The sequence below is a fragment of the Giraffa tippelskirchi genome, chromosome 13, assembly GCF_054371585.1.
Source record: "Giraffa tippelskirchi isolate mGirTip1 chromosome 13, T2T-mGirTip1v1.2.pri, whole genome shotgun sequence".
NCBI lineage: Eukaryota > Metazoa > Chordata > Mammalia > Artiodactyla > Giraffidae > Giraffa > Giraffa tippelskirchi.
This window is the reverse complement of record NC_137287.1, coordinates 83,942,480-83,969,753: the sequence shown is the minus strand read 5'-3', so window position 1 is coordinate 83,969,753 and position 27,274 is coordinate 83,942,480. Positions and strand designations below refer to the sequence as shown.

General features: G+C 38.3%; 1 protein-coding gene across 1 annotated transcript in view; it reads right to left on the bottom strand.

The window, feature by feature from the left end:
* The window catches only part of XRN2 (5'-3' exoribonuclease 2), a 64,573-nt gene that overhangs the window by 22,722 nt on the left and 14,577 nt on the right, over positions 1-27,274 (bottom strand). Inside the window, exons 5-24 of the mRNA XM_081558727.1 lie at positions 26,267-26,325; positions 26,101-26,190; positions 25,246-25,318; positions 25,058-25,108; positions 24,422-24,579; positions 23,156-23,230; positions 22,931-23,064; positions 22,774-22,831; positions 22,583-22,690; positions 18,399-18,443; positions 16,306-16,437; positions 13,681-13,799; positions 10,884-11,019; positions 9,642-9,749; positions 9,451-9,540; positions 8,413-8,485; positions 3,314-3,397; positions 2,113-2,210; positions 1,433-1,512; positions 793-849 (exon numbers count right to left, since the gene is read on the bottom strand). Of these exons, the coding sequence (XP_081414853.1) occupies positions 793-849; positions 1,433-1,512; positions 2,113-2,210; positions 3,314-3,397; positions 8,413-8,485; positions 9,451-9,540; positions 9,642-9,749; positions 10,884-11,019; positions 13,681-13,799; positions 16,306-16,437; positions 18,399-18,443; positions 22,583-22,690; positions 22,774-22,831; positions 22,931-23,064; positions 23,156-23,230; positions 24,422-24,579; positions 25,058-25,108; positions 25,246-25,318; positions 26,101-26,190; positions 26,267-26,325 (1,828 nt within the window). The remainder of the gene's footprint in view (positions 1-792; positions 850-1,432; positions 1,513-2,112; positions 2,211-3,313; positions 3,398-8,412; positions 8,486-9,450; positions 9,541-9,641; positions 9,750-10,883; positions 11,020-13,680; positions 13,800-16,305; positions 16,438-18,398; positions 18,444-22,582; positions 22,691-22,773; positions 22,832-22,930; positions 23,065-23,155; positions 23,231-24,421; positions 24,580-25,057; positions 25,109-25,245; positions 25,319-26,100; positions 26,191-26,266; positions 26,326-27,274) is intronic.

Sequence of the window (27,274 nt, the reverse complement as noted above, 5' to 3'; positions counted from 1 at the left end):
AAATCCAAAATCGTCCCTGAGAGTGAGAGAAATAATAACATGTGGGAAAGTAGTATTCAGGAAAATCCTTGAATTACTTAACATTTGTCCTGTTCTCATCTAAAGAATGAGAGAAGCAACAACATAAACCTTGCCATCAGGATTAGGAATTCATACAACAGTTACACAGATGCGTAGTAAGCTTGCCGATTTTTATTCCAAATAGCCATATTATATTTTACATACTTGGCAGAAAATGCTGTCACCATTGAGGAAATGAAGTATGAGTTTTCCACGAAGCAGAAATTAGCCCTTTAAAAGTTTGTGATTGTTGATAAAAAAAAAAATTCTACAAATTCATTCTATCTCATCTTAACCAAAATAAAGTATACTAACAGCTCTGTTTTTGAACTCTACAGGGCCACGAATACAAATACAACTTATATTATGTTAAAATACAGTGAAGCCATGTGGGCCTCCAGGGTGCAGAGGTCTGTTTGAACCTACACAGCACACAACTCCTGGAAACTCCTACTTTCTACCTCCCACCTCTCTAATCCAGGAAGAATTAGAGGTTGTTAGGGGAAACCAGAAAGCAGAGGAGTAAGCTTGTTAAGTCAGTAACCTTAACAATATACATAATTTAAAGTCAAGAGGCTCTACTTGGAGGTCTGCAACACAGGGACTCTCCAAATATCAAAGACTTGCTGGAATAATAGCTACCATTTCCCTGTGAATCACACATCTTCTTAAACTTATTTACAAGTTCAGAGCTGTAGTCTGGGCAAATGTCAGGAATTTGGGAACACTTACCTGATCGCAGCATTGTGTGTCAGATCCTTTAACATGGGAATAGGAGAACATACTACTCTAAAAAGAAACAAAAGAATCATCTGTTTATAAGTTGTAACCTTTTGGAAAAGTGGAAACAAAAGTGCTGTTTCTTAGGCTTTGAGAGAGAAATCACTAAACCAATAAAAACAATATAATCACAGGTAACTTTTAAAAAGGGCCCTGTTTGTAATTTCACTAATAGAAAACAATTATGAACAAGGGGCTTATATCAGAATTTGTAAAGAATTCTGATATAAGAATTCTTTATATTCTATATATATTCTTTATATTCTATAAACTAAAAAGAGGGCAGTGGGGGGAGAGATAACTGAATAGAAAAATAGAACAGGTATTTCATAAATAAAGAAGAACAAACAGTTGAGAGACAGGTACACAACAAGGTACACAACATCCTGATGCTTTAATAAGATTATGCAAGTAATTTTGACCTTGTGGACATCTCAAGAGCTGGGCTCTGACCCCAAGTCCAAGGGTTTTATGTTGTTTTCTTTTCTCACTACTTTCTTATTATTTCTAGAAAATGAAACATTTAGGCAACAAAGTAGAAATGATAACTAAACACCCTCCCAACCCCTCAATTATATACAGTGATGCTTACTGATCTGGAAGAACAGCTTCCTCATCCAAAGAAAACTTCCCTTGGATCCCATGACATAGTTCAGGTGGTACATCCACTGACTGGAGGGGGAAAAAAAACCCAGCCCTGAATATACAGGTGAAAGAATGGAAAGCAGGGACTTAAAACATGTTTGTTCACCAGTGGTCACAGGACTACCATTCTTAACATCCCAAAGGTAGAAACCACTCAAGTTCCCACAAACAGACGAGCGGACTACTGAAATGTAGTGTATACACAAATGAAGTATTATTCAGCCATAAAAGAAAAGAAACACTGACATAAGATGGCTGAACCTTGAAAATTCTGCTAAATGAAGTGAGCCAGACACAGGAGGACAAATACTGTATGATGTGACCTAGGGGAGGTGTCAAAATTAGGCGACTCCATAAAATCAGCAAGTAGCAGAGAGGTCGTTAAGAGGCTGGGGGCAGGGAAGGATGGGGAGGAATGTTTAATGCTGTCTGGCGGATACAGAGTTTCTGATCAGGAAAATGCACAACTTTGTAAATGGTCTTAATGCCACAAAATTACACGCTTAAAAATGCTCCGAATGGTAAACTGGGTTTATATTTGGCCAAAATTGTAAAAATGCATTCCTGATTAAATAATCAAATGAACACACTGTCAAGAAACACATCATGATGGAAAAGAAACCGTACCTCTGTGGAACCTGTCTTGTACAGCTCTAAAATGAAGTCGTGCAGTGGATGATGTTTCCCGACAAATAAGACGTCGCCTCCAAGACTGTTTCTTCTGGCTGGGGGGAATGCAGGACAAGATCAAAGATCAAAGTTATATCCACAAGAGCAATTTTTATCATGAGATCAAAATTAGAAGATGCATCTAAATTTTTAAAGTTTTATTATAGGGACTTCCCTGGTGGACCAGTGGTTAAGAATCCAATTGCCAGTGCAGGGGATGTGGGTTCAATCCCTGGTCGGGGAACTAGCATCTCCATAAGGCCACAGGGGAACTAAGCCTGAGCGCCACAACTAGAGGGCCCAAGCACTACAGCAAAAGAGCCCGCATAATGCAACCAAGACCCCATGCAGCCAAATAAATGAATGCTTTTTAAAAAACTTAAAGAGTTTGTGAAAAAAATAACAAGAAGAGGCCTAAATTTAGGTGATGTGTCTCTGATCAGAAGAAAAAAAACTTTGACAATAAGGTTTCAAAAATCAATGATTATCAAAAAAAAATTTTAATCTCAAAAAAACTTTAAAAATCAATGACTATTAGGAAAAAAGTCATTAAAAGATAACTGCACGTAGAATTGCAAGATTTTATTTATGTAGAACTCAATTTCTTATAAGAAAGATATAAACATTCCCCAAGGAAACACAAATTGTATCATCTGAGAACAAAAATTATCCTAAGGATGGCTAATAGAGAAATTATTTCTATAGGTTTGTTACACTGGTATTAAATTTTCCAATTGAGCCCAACCTTGCAATTTCCTAATATTTTAACTATCAGTATAACAACAAAAATTCCACTTGTTGCAAAAAATAACATTTCAAGTTAACAATCTGAGAGTAAATGCTTGCAACTCATCTTAACCTTTAAGCAAAATTATTATAATCTGGGAGGTGGGGGAAGATGAAGGGAAGAAGGGAGATGGAGGAAATCAAACACTTAACAACTTAAAAGCTTTCAATTTAATTTACTATTTAATTACTACTCAAGGTACAGATAGTATTAATTTTAAGAAACTAATTTTTGTTACAAAGAAGTAAAATCAATGATTTATGCCTCTTTTATGAAAAATTTGACAAATGAAAAAAAAAAAAGGTCTAATTCTATAAGCAAACGTGAAGCCTGTGTCACACAGACTGTGCTGCCCAGTGGGCATGGCCTTACTCTCTTCAGGGGTGAGGTCTGGGTACACCTCTTCCAAGGCAGCACGCAGTCTCCGCTCGTCCACAAATGGCAACAGAGCCACACCTGGGGACACAAAAGCACACCAACCGCCCTAAGTATTAGAGTCACCTAAATGTCAACTGGTCCAAATGGACATTTCTAGTAGAATATTCCCACAAACATAAAAACATCTTGGAATTGAACTATTTAGCCAAAATTCAAATGTAGAAGAAAAAAACCTCCAATTTCTCATTCTTAAAATGGTTCATACAGAAAACTATCTTTGATCTTAACTCTGCAATAATAAAAATTTTAAGTTAAAAGAACACTTAAGATAGCAGCCTGTTCTCATCTTCCTTATGAGATGGCCTTGGGCAGGTTAGTCAATTCCCTAAAGGGCTTGGGCTTATCCTTTCATCATTCTAGAACCCTGGATTCTTCTTCTATAAAACAAGATCATTCAACAAAAGTATTCAGAAGTTCTATCACATTTTAAAACCTAATAATTAACTTACACAAAAATTTTAGAGATTTGTTTGCTTAAATAACTTGGGGATGGTAAAAGAGATGTTAATTTTCAGGCTGAAAATTGTCCTCTGGAGTGTGATAGAATTAAGGTCATTGTTTTATCTAGACCTGTGCGCATCATCTTCAAAGAAGTACACCAGGATCCATTACTAGAAAAACATATGAAGCTTTTGAAGCATAGTAAGTTATGCTGTCTATAGTATAAATAGTGTCTTTGCCAAATAAAAAATTTAAGATAAATAGCAAAGAGAAATGCTAAATGAAGCTAAATAGTTTTGAAACTACTGCCATTCAAAACTGCTGCATTTATGATTATTCCCTTTAAAATGATTAGAAGTGGAAAGTTTCCAAAGTTGTCATTAATTATTTAGCTGCCATATTTTCAAAGTTAGGAAATGTGTTCAATTGTACTACCTACTAAGGAGAATACATATTTTTTTTTAAGTTAAAATGGAACTAAGTTCTAGTGTGAATTTCATAGGGTCAAAAAGCTGATAAACACTCAGATGGAAAAAAAAACCTCGAGAGTTGTTTTGAGTTTAGTTAGTCACACACATAAGTTACCATGAAAAACTAAAACACTACCTAGCTTTCATTTTCTACCTACTAGATTCAGGATCTAACCAAATTATGAGAGACTTTCCTACGATATCAACTCCAGAAGCAAACAGTAAGCAATTTGCAGTGCTAATGACAGCAATATGGTTAATAAGTAACAAATAAGCACTACTAGCCAGTGAAAGAAAGAATACTTTGCACCAGGTAGGAAGATGGTGGTGCTTGAGAATGATAGTAAAAATGACAGCAGTGGTGACTTTTTCCTGAGCACTTATATCCAATGGCTCATTTAATCGTCTCAACAGCCCAGAGGCAGTCCAAATGGTGGTAGTATTTAGGTAAAAACAGTGGTCACACTCTCCAGGTTCCGATCTTACTTCTGACACTATGTGACTCTGATCAAGTAACTTATATTCTCTGTTCATATAAAAAACACATTTGAAATATCTGTTATATTATTACACATAGTATTTGTATGGTCAATAAATGTTGGAAATGTACCCAAATAAGTTTTATCTTCTATCATTTTAGATGTACTCAACTTAGGCAAGAACTTAACGAAGTATTATCATTACCTTCCCTAAGTTTTAAACACATGTATGGAGAAAAAAACTACACCTCCTAATAGTAGTAAGTTTTACCTCAAGAAAGGTATATTCTTGGTACAGAGTCTAATAAGTGAAAATATTTATATAAGATATAAAAATATTAAAGGTCCTAATTAAACCCATGCTGGGACTGCCCGGGTGGTGCAGTGGTAAAGAATCTGCCTGCTGATGCAGAAGTGGGTTCTATCCCTGGGTCGGGAAGATCCCCTGGAAAAGGAAATGGCAACCCATTCCAGTGTTCTTGCCAGGAGAATCCCATGGACAGAGGAGCCTGGCGGGCTACAGTCCATGAGGGTCCCAAAGAGTCGGGCATGACTGAGAATGCACACATGCAAACCCACCCTAAAATTCATTTGGAATCTTAAGGGACTCAAAACAATCTTGACAAAGAAAAATAAGTTGGAGGACTCTAATCTTCTGATTTCAAAACTTACTGCAAAGGTACAGTAATTGAAACAGTATATGGTACTGGCATCAGACAGACTTACTGACCAATGGAACAGACGGCCCAGGAATAAACCCTCACAAGACCACTGAGTGGAAAAAAAGCAGTCTCTTGGCAACCAGCACTGGGAAAACGGATATCCACATGCAAAAGAAAGAAGCTGGACCCTTATGTTACACCATATACAAAAATTAACTCAAAATGGCTCCAATGTATTAAATGTAAAGAGCCAAGACTATAAAGCTTTTAGAAGAAAACATACAGAGGAAGCTTCAATGACACGGGGTCAGGCAGTGATTTTTTAAGCACCAAAAGTAAAGGCAGGAACAACAAAACAGTCCAACCAAAACTGGACTTCTCCAACCAAAACTGGACTTCACCAAAATTAAGAATTTCTGTACATCAAAGGACACTATCAACAGAGGGAAAAAGACAACCCACAGAATGGGAGAAAATATATGCAAATCATGTATTTGATAAAAGATTAGAGTCTGTAACATACAAAGGACATCTACTATACAATACCAAAAACCCAAGTCAAAAATGGGCCGAGGACCTGAACAGACAATTTTCCAAAAAAGATATAGGAACAAATAATGAGCACACGTGAAAACAATGATCAATATCACTAATTACTAGGAAAATGTAAAAACCACAGTGAGACATCGTCTCACACCCGTCCAGATGGCTACTATCAAAGGAAACAGAAAGCTACTATCAGTAAGGATGTGGAGAAACTGTAACTGATGCGCACTGCCTGACCTTTCCTCTGGGTAATTTATACTACAGTAACAGCAGGTTGTCTGCATGTCTATGTATTTACTTACTCATTTAACACACACTCACATAAATACACTTATATTTTTATTTACTACTTCCTATTCTCCTATGTCTCCTCTCCTTGTACTCCTCCACAAAGCATCTTCAAAAGCAACCTAAACCCCAATCCATATGTGTAACACAATATGCCCACACAGCACTACACTTGCATAGCTCCAAGCAATGGGCTGCATCTTCCACTACCATTCTGTTCAAGTTAATACGAAATTCCGGTTACTGTGTAAGTCAACTCTTAAAATCTCATAAAATAATTATTTAAATTGGTAAATTATTACTTATGCCCCTTTGTTCCACAATTCTCTTTGAGTTACTTTACTGTTCTTCTGCACCACAGAGAATAATCAAGGAAAAAGGTGTGAAAAATGGTAGTACTAAACATGCTTATCATTTCAGAAAAATAATGGTGGAAGAAGAGGTAAAATGACTTCCTGAAAGGGACTTTGATGGTAAACAACAGCTGGCTTACTGTGTTTGATACTTTCTTGTGTTCTACTATTACATATTTTTTGAATGCTAAATTATTACCTTAAATTTAATACTAATTTTTACTGCCCTTATTTCTATAGTCTGTGAACAGAAGGAATGAGAAAATAATATATAGATAAATAATAAACTTGAAGTAATGATCAATGTTAAACATTTAAACTAAATTTCTAATATATTTTTCAAAAGTTTCCACAGAGTGTAAGTAAATCTCCACATGGATACTCTTGTGTTTCTATTAATACATCACTAAGGGACCTCATAAGGCATCAATGACTAACAGGAGCCAAGCCCCAGGCTCCATTAATTAATCCAAAGGAGATAAAAGATAAAATGATTAATCTGTCTCAACCTGATTTACTATTTATCATAATGTGACTATTAAAATTACATTAATAATGGCTAATCCCAGTTTGGATGGCAAAATATAGAAAATTCTTTCATTCCATAAGTCATGTTCAGTTCAGTTCAGACACTCAGTCGTGTCCGACTCTTTGTGACCCCATGGACTGCAGCACGCCAGGCTTCGTGGCTCATCACCAACTCCTGAGCTTGCTCAAACTCATGTCCATTGAGTCGGTGATGCCACCCAACCATCTTATCCCTTATCATCCCCTTCTCCTCTTGCCTTCAATCTTTCCCAGCATCAGGGTCTTTTCAAATGAGTCAGTTCTTCGAATCAGGTAGCCTTCAGCATTAGTCCTTCCAATGAATATTCAGGACTGATTTCCTTTAGGATTGACTAGTTTGATCTTCATGCAGTCCAAGGGATTCTCAAGAGTCTTCTCCAACACGACAGTTTAAAAGCATCAATTCTTCAATGCTCAGCTTTCTTTATGGTCCAACTCTCACATCCATATATGACTAGTGGAAAAACCGTAGCTTTGACTTTTGTTGGCAAAGATCTTTGTTGGCAAAGTAACATCTCTGATTTTTAATATGCTGTCTAGGTTTGTCATAGCTTTTCTTCCAAGGAGCAACTGTCTTTTAATTTCATGTAGTCACCATCTACAGTGATGGTGTAGCCCATCACTGGAGCCCAAGAAAATAGTCTCTCACTGCTTCCATTGTGTCCCCATCTATTTGCCATGAAGTGATGAGACCAGATGCCATGATCTTCATTTTCTGAATGTTGAGTTTTAAGCCAGCTTTTTCACTCTCCTCTTTCACTTTCATCAAGAGGCTCTTTAGCTCCTCTTCTCTTTCTGCCAGAAGGGTGGTGTCATCCGCATATCTGAGGTTATTGATATTTCTCCTGGCAATCTTGATTCCAGCTTGTGCTTCATCCAGTCCAGCATTTTGGATGAAGTACTCTGCATGTAAGTTAAATAAGCAAGGTGACAATATAAAGCCTTGATGTACTCTTTTCTCAGTTTCGAACAAACTGTTGTTCCATGTCTGGCTGTAACTGTTGCTTCCTGACCTGCATACAGATTTCTCAGGAGGCAGATAAGGTGGACTGGTATTCCTATTTCTTGAAGAATTTTCTACAATGTGTTGCGATCCACGTAGTCAAAGGCTTTAGCGTAGTCAATGAAGAAGAAGCAGATGTTTTTCTGGAATAAGTCATGTTAGTACACAGTTTTATCAAAAAGAGAAAATTATTTTAACAAAAAGGAATACTGTCTAAATTTTACCTTGCCATGCATACTTCTTCCCATTCAAATCAATAGCAAAATCTTCAGGGTAGAAGTCAATTATACTAGAATCCTATACCAGGGAGACAAGTAAAGATTCAAAAAGTGAAGTCACACATTTCTGTTATGAAAAATTTGATATAAAACTTTTGATCATGCTATCATTCCTGATAAGAAAACAAGCTTTCCTTTTAAAATAGTATTCTTTAAATTGCAGGTCCAGGGGGAAAAAAATCAATAATTTTAAAAGATAAAAACAAAAGATATTAACACAGAAGAATTTTAGAGTGGGTATTTATGGACCCAGTGTAGAGTGAAGAATTTACAGAGAACCCTGTTTCCCAGCTGTGCCTCACTCCTCCTCACACACAAGACCAGCTAGGAGTGGATTCCAGGTGTGCCAGTCTTAGGTCTGGCAGCCACCACAAAGGCTGAACAAACAAAAATAATGGCTTACAGGTAGGCGGAGAACAAAATAACTGTTTTAAGAATTTCTTCAAAATACAAATGCATTTTATTTACTAAGTAGGGTACTGATAGCCAAGAAAAGCAGAAAAAAAATAATAAAGTAGTGAAAAATATACAGAAGAACTCAAATACTTGCACTGTTTCTGTACTTCACTCTTTTAACTATGAAATGCAAACACAATTGTGACTCATGTTAGTAAAGTGTATGACAAAAACCCAGTTACACACCCAAAACACCAAGACACATGGCAAATATATCTCAGCACATATCGGATACATCATATTGAATTTAATATTAATACGGTAACATATTGATAATATAGAATAATTTAAATTTGGCTAATTTGTGAACAACTCCAAAGATCTTATTCTCTCAAGCCTGACAGCAAGGTTTCTGTATCACAAGAAAAAAAAAAAAAAACCACCACTAACACCAATAGAGAAAAATTCTTAAATTTACTATTTAGACATTAAGAAGTTTACTTATTTAGCAGGATGAAGAAAGAGAATGCACCTGTTATTTTGCAAAATAATAAACGTGTCTAAGACTTGGATGGGGGGGAGACTCACTGGATCACTCATGAGCTTCCGCCATGATGGAGGTAGAAAGTTACCACTAGCAGCTGGAAAAACCCCCATAAGTTGTTCCAGTGGTTTAAACTATTAAAAACAAAACAAAAAAAAAACTTTAACATATGACACACAATTTTGATCTAAGCCAAAATTCTATAAATGTTATGGCTCTAAATAGCTCAGCTTACCGGTTTGGTACCCTTCTCAAAATCAGAAGGCATGTCTGCAATCCCTTCAAAGTCTGAAGCGAATGGTGCATAATGGAATGGGTAATACCACTTCCAGGACGCACAGCCCTGGAATCATTCAAAACAGCAAAGCCATAAATCTATGTTAATGATATACACAGAAAACCAAAAAAAATTAGGCCATTAACCTATAATATTCTATTTATAAAACACATGATTTCTAGTAGGTAGTCCATGTATTAATTTTTCCACGAGTCCTAAAAGTTATTTTGATTCAATACGAACCTTTCACTTCATATCAATGGCCCCTTTGTTTAAAAAAATACTGCAAAACACCTTTACAAATCAGTAGTTAATACCAAATTTTATATTCACAAACACAATTTGGTGAAATTTTTGTCCTTCAAATGGTTTGGTGGCATTTCTTTACAACTCTAGAGCTTCCAGTTAAAATGAAGAACAAAAGTGTAGCTGACACTGAGCCTACAGATGGAGAAGGGACATCACTGGGACTGACAGCAAAACCAGCAAAAGCTCCATTTGAGAATTCCCTAGATTTTCAGTGAGAACTTTCTTTTTCTTATTAAAGTATTCAATGATATATATTTTGACTCTGTGCCTGGTGAATTAAAAATCTTGGTAGGAGTAAAAAATTATATTAAAATATTCTATAGTTGATACTTAACACATTAAATTACTTTCTACTTACTAATTTCAGATCACAACAAACTGAACCTGCTTCACTCTACAAACACAAAACCAGATATTAACTATGAGTTACAACCCCCATGTCTACCTAACCTCTCATCAATCTGACATCCCAACTACCAAAGGCTTTAAGTCAGACTTCAAGTACTGTCGTTACTTTACATGGAGGAAATGGTATCATTCAAATTCCTTTCCAATTCTTACTAGTATTTTCCAGGCTTTCTCTTTTGTTCAGTAATTTAGTGACTAATAGTTGCTCAGTTATTTTTTTTCTTCCAATTCATTTAGTGACTATCTATTAGTTATTCCGTTGTTTTTTTATTCCAATTAAAAAAACACTAAACTGTAGTTATTTGCAAGACAAAGCATACTCAACAACACTCTTTTATGTTGAAATTCTTTAACACAACAAAAATTAGCTCTATATATACATTAATGAGCTTTAGAAACAAATATTAGGCTCAATAATACAATTATAGAAATTATCTTTCTAAAATGATCAACTAGAAATTTAGAGGAAAATATCCTTTGTACCTGGTAATAATATCGAAGAACCCAGCAGAGTCCCTCAACGTAAGACTGAACAACTTTACGTCGGAATTTCTCATCTGCTGCATCAACATCAAATTTGTTCTTGTAGTATCGCTGTTTCCAACCAGCTTCCCATAACCTACAAACCAGGCAAGATCAGTTTATCCTGATTCAATATGGTAACTGTATACCTATTTATCACCCAAATCTACTTCTATCTAATGTCCAGGTGAAATGTACATGAGTTCAACAGTAATGCTAGTAAATACAGTTCATTTAACTACTTTCTAAAAACTCTACTTTCACAGGATTTATTACCAACTTAAAGATAGTTAAACATCAAAAACTCAAAACACTGATTCCAGTAAGATCATTCTAAAACTACATTTTCAAAAAGGATTATCACTTGTGCTAAAGTAGATACATAACAGGGCTACCTGGGTAGCTCAGCTGGTAAAGAATCCGCCTGCAATGCAGGAGACCCTGGTTCGATTCCTAGATCAGGTAGTTCCCCTGGAGAAGGGATAGGCTACCTACTCCAGTATTCTTGCCTGGAGAATCCCTATGTACAGAGGAGCTGGTGGGCTACAGTCCATGGGGTCGCACAGAGTTGGACACGACTGAGTGACTAAGCACAGACACATAACACTTGTTTGCTTGAATTTTTATACTGTTTTACATGCTTTTGGACTGTGGAGTAATTCTAAAACTACATTTTAAGATTCAAATACTGAATATATTTTTATATAGTTCAAGTTCCTCAGTTTATTAGGATATATTTAAACTGCACAAAGAAAGTCAATTAAATTACTTAGAAAAAAAAGATTTTCCATGGGTAATTCTTTTAAAGGTAAAACACAATTTATAAAATAATAATCTAGAAACCAGGCAGAAATTTGGTATACCTAATCTACACTCTTCATGCTTGGGCCTCTTAGAGCTAAGAGTTAAAGGGAAGGACATGCATGCACATGTACATGTGTATATATGCATGTTCTGGTAAAACTCAGAAGCAGGACAATCAATTCACTATGTTATCATTAATTACTAAACATACAATGATAAGAACCACAAAGTACTGATTTCTCATTCTCTGAGAGATTAAAACATTTTCTTGAAAGAACACAAAGAAGCCAAAATAATTTTATTTTCATCAGGACAGATCTCAAGATGCTTCTACAGTAAGGCCACTTTCTACCATGTGCCAGACCGTACAAATTAACTTCAGTCATGTTTCAGAATACAGGTAAGCCCTTTCCTAACTTCACTTTACACTACTTGGCTTGTGCAAAAGACCTCCATCAATGCCTGTTCTCCCTAAGTGAAAGAAGTGCAGACGATTTCGTTTTTTAAAAAAAGGCAGCAAGTAGGAATCTCGTTTAGCACATTTGTTTTCAGGGTGCACCCCAGGAGTGGGAGTAGCCCCACCAGCTCTTTCCTCAGGAACCACACTCAGCATCTGAGCATCAGTCATCAGAGCTGTAAGCTGTGTCTGTGAGCAAGTGGGCCTGATCTCCATTTATTTTGTGCAGCAAGATGCGACCTGGGGTAACTGGTTCTTCACTATATGCCATTCTAGCTATGAAAGGTTTCATAGCTACACAAAGGATTCACAGAACATCAATCTGGAGAAATATCTCTATCCATGATGTGGATTATCACCATTATACACCATTATACAGATAGTAAGAAAATAAATGCTAAGAATGCCAAGCATTTCCTGATAGAAGCATTTCCACCATGATTATTCCCAGCACCAAAATTAAATAATAAAGTACTAAATATATCAAGTTTACTATTAAGCTAGCATTAATTAGTTTACTACTAAGCTAGCCAGATCACGATGACTTCATAGTAAAACAAAAAACACTCAAAGAGGAAAACCCATTGTTATAGAAGCAGAGGACAAGTAAGGTAAAAGTACGATGACACATCATCACAGATTGTGGTATCTGACATCAAAGGTTGTTTGGAAAATGCAGAACCACACATGACATTTGTGAGGTTTCTAATCATAAACACAAACACACCATCCACAACCTATATAAGAAGCATGAGCTTCTTTTGTTCATGCTTTTGGACCACTATTGTTCGCTTAACTTTGGACTATCTATCATTTTGCTAATTATTAATGAGTTACATTTACTGAGACTGTTGGCCTTTTGCACTTGGGCGTCTAGGATTCAAGCTTAGATTTAATTATGAGAGGTTATTAATCTCTGATCTAGACAAATGAAAGAATCAAAGTTTCCCATCATAAATGTTAAGTATACAGTTAAAGGGAAACTCCTGTGTCATGAAATATAACTGTGCATATACAAATTTGTGGTTTTAAAAAATGTATGTATTTCTTCACCAAACGATTTCTGCACATTTCATCTTAAGGAAGAAACTTTTCAACTGAGAAGATTAAAGCAAACTATATCAAGTGTCCAAGTGTTACTGAACTTTCTGGGTTAAGCAGCTTGAAAATTTAATCCCCAAACAGTAACATTCACATCACACAGTCAGAGCTAAACACCTCATGCCTAGCCTATCTAGCGCCTGGTCTCAGAGGGAAAGTGGCTTGGAGCATGAGAACCTGCACGCATACTAATCTAGATACTTAGGTTTAACAGCTATAGCTTACACATCTCACTGGAATTTACTGACTATCCTAACCCTCCACATTAATTACTGGTGGATAAAAAGATCACAGGCAAGCAACTGAAGGCACTGCTTCTCTGAGCTAAAGAGCATTAATTAGAGCACCTCTATTTCAGCAATTTGCTGACAAAGTGCTCCCCAAAACTGGCTTCACCTGACATTATCCTCTGGTTCAGGTTCACTGTCACTGTCTTCCGCTTTTCGTTTAATTCCTCCTCTCGGAGATGGGGAGCCGTCAGAAGTGAAACTCGCATTAGGAGAGACTGAAGGACTCTGCAGACAATTATGACATTATAGAGGAAGGATTTAATTATTCATTTCACAAAAGAAGCTACATCCCATGGCTTCTAACACCATGCTTCATGGTAATACCTTATTTAAAGCTGTTATTTTTTAAAGCTGTTAAACAGATACAGTGAATATATTTAGAAAGCATAAAGACTGATTTTGGCCTATTGCACTTCTCCCCCAAAAGAATAATATGGTACCAAGCCTCCTATGCTCAAATGAATTTGAATGTTCTTAGGGCAAAAACTGCTTCAAAAGAAAAACTGAATTTTATAGATTTTTAAAATTATTACTTAAATATTTCTTTTCTTTGGTGAGTCCCTGATCTTACGAATTCACAATCACTTTCTACTAATCAAACAGCAAAATTGTAAAGGGGGGAAAAGATAAATATACAAATTAACAATATATAAAATAGCCAAGCAGGTGAAAATGAATTTAAATGGTACGTGTTCAACCTAGCATAGTATAGTCACTCTGGAGAGCAACAGTTAAGTAAATAAGACTCAGCCAGGTAACTATTAAATTATTAAATATTTTACATACACTGCTTTAAAATTCAATGTACAAATAAAAATCGATTGGTCATCTTAGAAAAATACACATTAGTATTTCAAAGACTTGGATACCAGTTTAAATTCAGTGTTCTCTTCTCTATGTACCTAACTCAGTGAGGATAGGCACACCCTACAGTACTTTAATATTTAACTAAAAAATTAAAATCTTCTGCAACTTTAGTTTTAAGTGACCAAAAACATATGGAGCAGAAAAGGTTTTCACAGTAAAGGTTTTGCTGTATTAGTGACAATCTATTAGATGTTGAGTACACTAAATTTTTTAAATTGAGACGTTCAGGAGGCTATTTTGATGAAACCGTAAAATCTGAACATAAAGGCAGTTCAAACCATAGGCTAAGAAAGTTTGTTACAACAAAGCAAAATTATATTTCACATAGAGTTTATAACGCTTTCTTTCAAAAATGTAGAGTGTATCAACTTTACTCATGATATTGTATGGCCAGGTATCAGAGGTGACAAAGTTTAGACCTAATGCCTCCCTGATGTTAAGAAAACAGCACTCCATTGTCAACATGGTGCTGCCAGTCACGTACAGGTCCACTCTGTGGGGACTGTGGCCACTGTGCTCTTCAATGACAAACATCAGTTTCTTCTTACTCGAAAGTCTCACTGCAATCCCTTTCACTGACCCTCCGCAGCTCACTGTTAATGGTGCAAGTAATAAGACAAGAAAACAAAAAGCAAAAAGAACAGATACATGTATATGTACAGCTGAATCTAACTGGAAACCAACACACTATTAACCAGCTATACTTCAATATAAAATAAAAATAATACAAAGAAAAAAAAAAAAACACCCCACAACAGAAAGGCAAGCTTCTCTTGGAAGATGCAAAACCTTGTTTCTTCAATTTCAAATCTAAGGTCCTAAATCTTCTCATTGTGAGTTAATGAGAATATAAATTCAGTCTCTTGACATGGCAAAAATTCCACATGTAGGATTGCCCTATAATAAAGAACTTGAACATCAACAGGGTAACTAATAGGAATAATAAAACTTAAACATCCAAAGTTACACAATTTCCTTGAATTCATCATAGTAAAAAGTTATGTATATTTTTTCCCTGTACAGAACTCTCTTTCTCTCATGCCTGCTAGACTGAAATAAGCAATAGCTTCGATCATCTGCTGTCTGTGTTAGCTCATGGTCTATTCCCTCATCCCTGCTTGCTGTCTTGCCATGTGCTCTGGGCTCTTGGGTCTTTTGTCAATACAACAGGAAGCTAATGGGCAGAGCACAGCCTTGTCGGCTGAGATGATCTGCTCCTGCAGTCTGGATTACAAAGTTCAAACAAGGAGGGGTATCACAAGGCAAATCCATTCAGTTCCTGAGTTTACAAACAGGGAGCAACTAGAATTTCGGTAGTGAGATCTACCTTAAAATAGATACTTGGATCTATTCCATGACTGATTCAGAGAGCGAGAGTTTAGGCAGTAATGAGCACCTGTACTTAACAGACTGAGGAATACCATTCTGCAAAATGCCCACAACTGATCCCTGGGAAAAAAGAGGAAATTAGGTAGCAAAACCCTGCCTCCTCTCTTGACCCAGGAGGATGTGGATGTCCCCTCAAGCTTCCATCACCATCACCATCGTGCCTTGGGGAGAAGCTGGAAGCACTGAGGCCCATGTTCATTACAGAAACACTGCAGCCACTAAGCCATCTTATTTACATGCATTTTTTTCCTTTCACATCATTTAGGTATTTTCATATTTGGTATTCACATTTAGATAATTTCATATTGATAAAGGTGGATTTAACAGAATTAAAAATATCCCAAGGCAAAAGACATTAAGAAAAGCTGTAAAACAAAAAACACCTCCAGGCTACATGATCAAATTCACACACAACTACAAGGGACACCTGGTAAGCCACCACCCTTTCATGCTACATGAAAAATGAGTCCCTTACCAAGTTATTCTGCATCCTCATTTCATAAGCCGCTTGTCTCGGATTACTGGCCACTTGAGATCCTGGTGAGCTTCTTGAACCAAGGGCATGAGGGGTTAATATTCCACCAGGAGAGAAAGATGGTTGATCTCTCTAAAATAAATGGAGATAAACGAACGTAGAAATTAAAATGAAACCACAACACAGTTGGATGACAGGGGAAAAAAGAGGGCAATGGAAAGAGACCCCACTGTAAGCATGTAAAAGATGAAATGTTCTGTTAACATTCAGGGTTGTTTACACTTTGATATGATGGTAACTTACCCTGTAAACAACAGTCTGTAATAGCAACTCTGCTCTAAAAGTACATATAATTCATTGTTCTGGTACATACATGTGAAGTTTGAGAATAGCCATCATCACCTTCAGTTCCACTCTATGGAACTATTCAAGTCTCAAGCTGTTCTACTATATTTACTTACAATTTCTCTACACGTTCAAGACATAATTCTAGTCAAATAAAAATAACAAATAACATTAACATTTTACCCTAATGGTTAAAAAAAAAAAGTCAAGAGTTTGATTTCTACTTAGGAAATACAGCTTTTATTCACTCTGCACTTTGCTTGAATTTAACTCTTTATTGCCAATCAGAGCTATGACGAAAGCTATAACAGATGACAGCTGTGGCTGACAGATGTTTTTAAAAGATACTGACTGAAAGAAAATAATCATACATAGTATGAACTATTATGGATAGAATAAATAAGCTGCAAGGATATATTGCACACCACAGGGAACACAGCCAATATTTCATAACTGTAAATAGATTATAACCTTTAAAATCTGTGAATCATTATGCTGTACACCTGAAACTTACATAATATTGTATATCAACTACGAATGAGTGAGTCAAAGTCGCTCAGTCGTGTCCGACTCTTTGCGACCCCATGGACTATACAGTCCGTGGAATTCTCCAGGCCAGAATACTGGAGTGGGTAAGCCTTTCCCTTCTTCAGTTATCAACTATACTTCAATTTAAAAAATAAAAGAAAAAAGAAAGTAGTAACCAAACAGACTTCTCAGATCTAAGTGGTTTGGAACTACTTCAGCAATAAATTACTCTTCTCCTTTCTAGGTTCCTGAAATTGCTCAAATCCAATAAAATCTGAAAATAAAAGGCAGTCCCTCAACTCTATGAGTTTAAAATCTAGGAAGGACGACAAGAATCACCAGAGGTAAAGGAAAGGCCTGCTCAACCCAGGCACCAGCCAGGCAGCAAGGGAGGCCATGGAGAAGGCGAGGTGTGCACAGATGGGAGGAGGAACCTCTGGAGGAGCCAACAGGGGCCAGGCTTGGGGCAGGGGCTGCCTGGCTTCTTTCGAGGATGTCAAGAGGACAGGAGGGGAGGAGATGGCGGCAGGAACCTGACCAGACGCCGACCAGACGCCAGTGTGCTCTGCAAACCAGACTGAGAATGGACTCTGAGGGGGACTAAGGAGTCACTGCTGATTTCTGAGCAGAGAAACAACAAAGCTCCAGGTAGCCATCCTATTCTGCGGGCTTCCCAGGTGGCACAGCGGTAAAGAATCCACTTGCCAAGCAGGAGATGTGAGTTCGATCCCTGGGTCAAGAAGATCCCCTGAAGAAAGGAATGGCAACCCACTCCGGTACTCTTGCCTGGAAAATCCCATGGAAAGAGGAGCCTGGTGGTTACAACCCAGAGATGCAAAAAAAATCAGATGCAACTGAGCATGCATGCATCCTATTCTAGGAAGATTAACCTGACGAAGTTAAAGACAGAGCATAGTGACTTCAAGGGGTACCAAAGGTTGCCTGCTTTTATTACAAAAATAATAACAACTGATTATTGTAAAAAACTCAAATAACTAAGTACCACCTGCCTCTCCTGCCCATCAAGTGTTTCCCTTCAGACTTGAGACAGAGCTTAGATAGGACTCCTTTAAAATCAATACCAGGCAGGAAGGCAGTTGGGTGGGTACCATGTCTCTAACCAACTCCTACTGGGTAAAGAATAAAAAGCTACCGTAATGAACACCTTCCTCCCAAATGGTAAACTTATACCACTGCCAGTCTTATGAGTTAAAACTCACCTTCATTCTCTTTCTTTTTTCTTTCTGTCGTCTTCTAAAACTGTCCTAAAAGTATAAAATCCACATATTCTGTCAAATAATTACACAAAAATGTAAGAGTTAAACATTACCAGGAATGATTCGAAAGACAATTAAAGTATTAAAGGAAGACCCCAGAAACCTGGTACATAATGAAACTAGGTAATAGACTGCATGTTCAAAGTGCTGTTTATCAGAACTGTACATGGCTAGAGGGCATTCTAAATTGGGTTTATATACAATTTAAATGGTTCCTCTTTTTTTTTTCAGATAGTTTTTAATACGATTTCAGGGAAGAATGTTAAGAGTCATGACAAAGACCCTTGGTTTTACCCTGGAATGAATAGGCTGTCAGTATAGAGAAGATACACATAAGTAAGAAAACAATTCTTTTAAGTTGTAGCTGAATATAATTCATAATCAAGATGACAATTTTAAAAATTCAACAGGACAATTTAATAATGAGCCTCTATTACCTAAAAAGGGCTGGACAGTCCCTACCCTATCACATGTGTGGCACAAGTGATAAAGAGAACAGTGGGGCTCCAGGCAAACACTACCACTCAGATTCCCCACTCCCACCACCTGCCACCCCAAATAGACCCAATGAGAGAAGGAAGAAAAGACAGATGTCTGCACTGCTTATTCTGGGCCAGTTTAACTCATAGGAAAGGGTTCAATCTGCCTGGATTCTTCCCTCCACTCATTTTTGAAATCTAGCCATGGTTTCAACTAGACAGGATTTAGGGCTGACCTTGCTCACCACTAACCGAGTCATTCAAAGGTGTCCTTCCCCAGAAAGCCCCCTCCCATGCCCATGCTTGAGTGTCCAGGCACTGAAATGACAGCAGAGGTGCCCACAGCATGTACTATAATGACCATCACCCTCCTCTTGGCACTTCCACACTCCAAGGCAGTACTGCCACCCCAAGAGAACACTTAACAAGATGGGAGGTTAGCACTTTCTGCCAGGAGGGGCTGAATGCCAGATACATGCTGACTGACCACTTAAAACCTCCTAAGATCCAAACATCATGCTCTGCTCGCACAGTTAATGAGCCATCTCGTATCTGGCCATGACTCCTCCTTTTGAAACCACGCTCTTCACCTGGCTGCCAGGATACCACACTCACCTGTTCTTTCACTCCTGCTGCTGCCTTCACTCGGCCGTCCTTCCACCCTCTGAAAGCTGCTTCTCCCCTGGGCCCAACACCTGGACCTCCCCACTTCTCTGCTCTCGTAACAATAATCACCTAGTCTCATGAGTCTCCAACCAGAGCCTCTCCCAACTCAACACCCCCACCTGTGTGTCTCAACCTTGACACGTCCAAAACAGAATCGCCATCCCCATCTCTGAACCTCCCAGTCTTCTCATCACAGCTACTCAGACCAGACCATTTTTCAGTTGTTTAGAAAAAAGTGCCTTGGAGTCATGCCTGATACCTTTCCTTCTCTCACACCTAGGATTTAATTCATTAGCTGATCCCACTGGTTCTAGCTTCAAAACCTATTCAGAATCGAACCATCTATCACCACCTTCACTGCCACCATGCTGGCTCCTTTAGCATACTGCAAAGGAGCCTCTTAATTGGGCTGGATGCTTCTTTCTCTGCCTCCACACAGCAGCTCGAGTTAATGTTTTCTAGTTCATGTCAGACTTTGTCACTTCTGTGCTTCAATGAGGCAGACTGAGAGCTGAAGTCCTGTTAATGATCGAGAGGGTTCTACCATATCCACCACCTTTCTGACCTCTTCTCCTATTCCCTTCCCTTTGCATCCTCTGCTCCCACACGGCTCCTCGCTGTTCTCAACATCCCGTATGTGCTCCGGACCAGAGGCTTTTCTTGGGTGATTCCCTCCATCTGCAGTGCTCTTCCTGAAAACATCTGCATGGTCCACTCCCTGACATCAGCAAGGCCTTCTCCAGCCACCTTTCCTAGGGCTGTGACCTCCCCAGACACTCCGTCCCCTGCTTTAACTTCCTTCACGGCACGTGTCACTCTCTCACACCCTGCATACTACACTTCAGCTTTGTTAATTATCCATCTCCCCCAGAAGAACGTCAGCTCCACGAGCTCAGAAGTTCAATCTATTTTTTATTTTGTTTTTTTTGTTGTATCACCAACCCTCAGAATACGAATACTATCTGGCACATGGTAAACAGGAAATGTGTGCTGAATAAATGAACATTTGCAAGATAAAAGGCAAAGATCAAAGCTCATAAAATAAAAAAGACATTTCTGACCTAACTGTTCAATTTTAATAACAAATATTGGTAGATTCCCATTCTACTATTTTGCTCTTTTTAAGGGAGGCAGCCACACAAGCAGATCAAGTCTACCTGGACAGGACCTTACTGATATTTCATCTTTTTGTGTGTTACGAATTCCTTTGGAAATCTGTCAAAAGCCATGGACACACGTTCCTAGAAAATATATACACCCAGATACTTTTATGTTGAATTTCTGAGGGTTCATAAATTTGTCCAATGCAGTGCCCAACCATGCCAAAAAACATCTTAACAAGTCACAGACATCAACAAAGACCCAAAGCTGTCAAATGCCCTCTCTGCCAGGCCAGCCAGAAACCACATGACATACTGAAATCTGAAGGACTTTGGTATCTATCAAATCCTACACATCCCAGTCTAATGCCAAATACCATCAATATTTAATACTACAGAGTCTGCTAAAGTCACAGAAAAAGACTTTTCTAACATGAGATACCAAATAGTACACAATGTGTGTAGTTTATTTCTTAAGCATAAACATCAGCAGTTCAAGTGGAGCCACTATGACGGCTGAAGACTTGTTAAAAATGGCTGTTCTCGTAGGTGTTTCACACCCCAGAGTGAGTGAGTTCTGCTACTTGAATTTTACATATGAAGATTACCAAGTACCAAAGGCTTTAAAAAAATGCCTACAGTCCACTCATTGTTATACAAAATGGTACCCAAGCTTCTAAAGAAGAGGCCATTAGCTACAGTAATGCAAAGCTGAGGAAAATACAAAATCTTGTCAGATACAATAACATGTTTTAATCTTTGAGGAGATCAGGAAGTTATGTATCGATATTATGCTGCCATTTGCTCACAAAGCTCTGTAGGACTAAGAAGCTGAAGAATCTCCTCCTTTCCTTTCTGCTCCTCTCACCCACTGCTGGCCTCCCTCCAGCCCACTCTGCCTCCAGGCTGCGGCCTGTCCCTCTAACCTGAGGACCACGGGCCCATCCATCCCACTCTGACAACCTCAGGCAGCACCAACAGTTTTGCCTCTCTCTAGGGGCTTCCTCTCCCAGCCTTACCTTTTCCTGAAACCTCTACACTCCCAGAGACCCCTGATGGAGGCATTTTCCCTCTTTATAAGCTCACAGGGATGTCAAGTTTATGCTCAAGATAGGAGCTATCTCCCATCTGCCCATGGTTCTGAAATCTCCTTCTGAAGGACTTCTGACCTGAGCTCCACATGGATCCATCTGACTGGTTCACAGACTTCTCCTCTCAGGTGTCCTGTGGCCCCTCAATCGCAGCACCTCCAAAACGAAACTCATTTTGACCATATCTCCACCCCATCCGCTCCACCCCCAGGGCTCACCACCTGGGTGAATGGCACCAGCAAACTCCCCACTGCCCATGATAAGCACTCACCCCGTCCCACATAACTAATTCCCAAATGCTCTGTGACTTTATTTCCTTCTTTTATGCCCATATTTCTTACACCAGCTGCAATCCTCTACCTTGGCCAATGCAGTCAATCCATCCCAGATCCCCTACATTCTGCCGCCAGACTATGGAGTTGCAAAGTCCAGAGCATACACAGTACCTATAAAACACAGCAGCCACCAGTTCAATTCCAGCATTCTTCTAGCTTTGGAACCCTCATTTCATGGCCCATTGATTAGGCAGATGTTTGGATTTATATCTTACTTGAGATTAAAAAGAGAGAAAGTACAATGCAACTCACACAGGGTGCAATACATAATTCCACACAGCAAGCATCACAGCCTTTATCAAATCGTCAAAGCACTGACCACTCATGATTACACTGGTATTTGATACACTACATTGATTTAACAGCGCACTCAGAGAGGTTAAAAGGACAATCACAGGATCATCACAGCCTATAAGAGACAGGAGCAATTGAGCTACTGCAAGAGAAACACTTTACCTCATCATCCTTTCTTTTTTTAAAAATGCTATCCTCAACTTCACCAACTGCTAACATGATCATCTGTACTCTCTGCAGATTGACATAACCACTTTCTGTAAGGTAACCCTGTAAGTGATAAAATACATGTAAAATGACCTTCTTACAAAAGCAAACACTTCTATTTTGAAATTATTCAAGAGTGAACTTACCCCAGTTTTGTGTACCACATTTTTGTATATGTTAACCAAGCGGTCAATGGCACCTTCCCTGCCACCAGGAAACAAACATCAAGCATTAGGACCAGACTGCACTGAAAGACCAGAGGGCTGAACAGGAGCTTGAGGACACAAGCTCACACACACATACCTAATCTCTAAGGATGGCAGGTGAGGAAGGAAGTCGTTTCCCACAAAGAAGCACATGAAGACCCAGTCATCAATGCTCCTCTCGACATCAAACGTGAACGGCAGGCTGGCCATGGTGAGCTCTCTTTCCAAATACTGCAACCAAAAAGGAATGCTGTCATTAAAGCCATCAAATAGCAGTCAGCTTATTATTAGCGCATCGACGCCAACGGTCACTGCCACATACCTCACGGAGAATGCTGAGACGAAGGAAGATAAACTCTCCTTCTGCACAAGGAAGGCTGTCTGCCAGTTCATCATGCTGCAAGAAAGGGGGTGAAGACTCAATATATCTACTCCGAATCTTGGAACTTTCTTCATCCAAACAAATAGCACAGCTTTTTCTAAAGCAAGACCCATTTTAATATTACAAGTATTAAATAAGAGAAGAATTTACCAAACCATTTTAAAAATAAAAATTACCCACAATCTCAATCACACCTAGGCCAGGGGCTGCGTGCTCAGACGCACGGTTGTATCTGAGTCTTTTGTGACCCCATGGGGCTTACTAGGCTCCTCTGTCCATGGGATTTCCCAGGCAAGAACACTGGAGTGGATTGCCATTTCCTCCTCTAAGGTACCCTCCTGACCCAGGGATTGAACCCGCATCTCCAGTGGGTCTACACTGGCAGGCAGATTCTTTACCACTGAGACAGACTGAGCGCACACACGTTTTTAACAAAGGGCGAGACACTAAATATTTTAGCCTGCGGAGGGAGACCTGTATGGTTTCTGTTGCATATTCTTTCATGTTTTATTTTTACAACCGTTTAAAAACAAAAGACCCTCTTAACTCATAGGTCGAACCTGGAGAGCTGTAGTTTGCCAAACCCTGACCTACACCCAACCAATATTAACATTTTAATGTACATGCCTCACCTTTCTCTGTGAATATGTATACTTTTTACCTGTTTTCACTCAACACGTCTTTTAAAGAGGTACCATATTCTTACAACAGACACTCTTTAAAATGGATATAAATGGTTTAAATGGATATAACCAAGGGAACTCAAAATAGGGAGAAACTATGAGTTACTCAAAGGTATCATAATAGAAGTTTAATGTACTTGATTTACACTTCCTTTTAAGAAATAACCAAACAAATCATGCATAATGGGCAATTTTACCTATGAGACCTCAGCCTCGTGTAGATGTAAGCTGTGCTAGGAAAGCAGGGAGGAGAAAGAATCTGACTGCATGCATGGTTGTGAATGTGTGTTTAAGGAGTTTGGAAAGATACATCTCTGTGAGAGGTAACAGAGCGAGTAGATAAAAAAATCAAATCAACCAGTCTTCTTTTCATCCATTTTTAAAATGAGGCAATTATATACTTAATGCCATTGAACTGCACATTTAAACATGGCTAAAAAGTGGTAGTTTGTTATGTATGTTTGATCACAAAAATAAAACTGAAAAATATTATATGAGGCTACTACCATCCTGAAATTCTTACCTTTCCCTTCTTTTCTCTTGGCAAACCTTCACAATCCTTGACATCATGTCCAAACTGATTACAAAGACCACAGGGTTTGGGTTTGTTTGGTTTGAATTCTTCTCTGATAATGGTAAAGTTGGGCTCATGTGTAGCAAGGCCAAGCATAATGAGATCAGCTATCAGTCAACAACAACAAAATACCAAACAGTGAGCACTTCCAGAAGACCCTTACTGTAACCAAAGGCAAGATATTATCATAACACAAGACAGCAAGGCAAAGAAAAGCCCAAAGGACGACACAAAAAGAGAGCAAAGCTGAAAAGCCTAAAACTTCACAGTGGCCAAGAACAAGACCTCCAGAAACATGGGCCTAGAGTGTAACTGCCAGTCAGAAGTCAACACTTGGAAACTTGCCATTTTAAAGATATGTGTGACTATATTAAAAAGTTGAAAAAAATGTAAAAAAAAAAAAAATCAAGATAGGTGAGTATTAACCACAGATTAAACAACTCCACACTAGTTCTCTCTCAAACATAAAATAAGCATGGCATTTTAGAATTCCCAGGCAGCCATGAATAATTCATTACTACACACCAATCCATGGACTCGCTACTGTTTAACTCGAGAGACTCAGATCCCGAAGAAGAAACTTACCATCTGCTCCACATAAGCAGTGATGAGTGTTTGGGTCATGGTTAGGCTGGGCTAGAGAGAAGGGAAATATATATTTATGTAAATAGGTCTCATACTACAGGAATATCACATTTTACCAAACATTTTCTATACCATGGCTTGTCTTTTTTAATAGAACATATAATCAATTATTCATATATGAATTTTACCTCTTTGTCTTCTAATGTAATCCATGATTTTATGTTCCCCTTCACCAGGAGCACTAGCATCAGATAAAATAACCTATAAAAAATAGTTTAAACATTTTTAGCTCATTCCCATTTTTCCAGCTCAAAAATCAACAGAACTGAATATTTTAAAATAAACTGCGATAATTCTATTAAGATAGTGTTACTAATAGGAAATTTTTCTTAATAAGGTGTGTGTTAGACATCAGAATTATTTCACTTGTTAACTGACCACTTGAAATAGAAAAAATGAAATGTTTGAGTCAAACTTAGCTATTAAAAAAACAGATCAGTTCACAAGTTTCTATTCTTCGCTGCTACTCAAGTATACAACACTGAGCCATACAAGTCCTGAGAGCAACTGGTAAGAGATACCCGTTAAATACAGAGTACCACATCTAATTAACAGGGAAACAGGCTTATGAACCCAAGATTATATAAACATTCTGCTTAAATTTTACTTAAATACTCAGGAGCACATAGCCATTCTTTAAAGGCAGCCCCATGACTTTTATCTTGCTGTATTTTGATTTCTAACAACAGAAATTACTTTCATATATATGTATTTTAAATCATGAGTCCCATCTTACAGCTTCACAGCGACAGGAAGAGGACAAAATTGGCACTGAGAGAAAATTTGGCTGCCGGTCGGTCACTGGACCATGCAAGGCACCCCATCTCTAATAACCCTGGAAGCTTCTCTTTCCTCTAACAGTCAACCAGCATTTCATGAGGGGAGAAAAAGACAAATAATATCAGTCCTATCAAAGGACATGACTTTCATATGACTCAAATTGTCACCCTCATCTTTTTGAAGTACCAAAATGTGAAACTTACTGTCAAATTTTTCCACCCAGGGTCATTATTTAAACGATCAGCTATGTAATAGCGAAGGCATTTAGCAAGATTGTCCATGAACTCAGTTCCCTAAAATGATACAAAGAAATAAATTAACCTACCATTTAAGAGTTAGCAATAGCTAGCAAAGTATGAGAATACTTACTGGTGTAATACAGTTGCTGTCAAATCTTTCTTTTATTTCTTCTGGAGGAAGATAGCCACCTAGAGAAGAAGGGGCAATGCTTTGTTCTCCCCATAAACAGTGAGGTAAGTTACTCAATATTAGACCAGAACAACAAAAACAGAAAGTTGAAATATAAAGAGAGAGAAGTGTTGTCACCTGAGGAACAACGTTCCCCCTTTTCAAATAAGATTCCTCCCCTCGAATTAAATGAAGCTGCTTTAGCATGACTGTCAAACAACACATGGTACACAAAAGATACTCTATTGCTATATAATGACATTCTTCCTAATGACCTGGCACGCACGTGTGTGCGCACACACACACACACACGGGGTAGAGGCTCTAATCCCAGCAACAGTTCTTAAGATGAAGGGGCTCAAGAAAAACAAAACTAAAAAGCCAAGTTTATCGCAGCTTTATATCACTTAGAGCGATTTAGAAATTCTATTTTTTCCTCTGTATCACTGAAAAGCCTTTTCTTGAGCTTCTTCTAACATCTTCAAGAAAAAAAGGCATCTTTAGAAGCAAAGACAACCTGTTATAAATACAAACAGTAATCAGAATATTAATTATAAGCTGTTAAAATATGTAAGTACTTGCACACTTCCAGCAAATTAAAAAACATTAAATGCACTGAAACTACAAGCCTCAGACGACTACACCAAGTCTCTTTTTCCACCTGCCAAACACAACATCCTGAACCAATAACGGTGGCTTTCCTGGTCTATCATTTTGCCTCATGTAACACAACAGTGAACGAGTCACCCTGAAGGCACCGCACCTCACCCTGCCTTAGCCACAGGGGTCTTGGGAGAAGCGGTCCCAGGGGATCAGCACCCTAGTCTCCCTTCTCTCTGAGTCACAGCCAACTCCTGCCTCTGGACCCATCAGGCCTTAGATGGACTGCAAAGATTACCCTATTCAACCCCACAAGCCCCTTCCTGAACTGAGGGAGCCCTGGGCCACCTCAGTGCTGCCATCTCCACC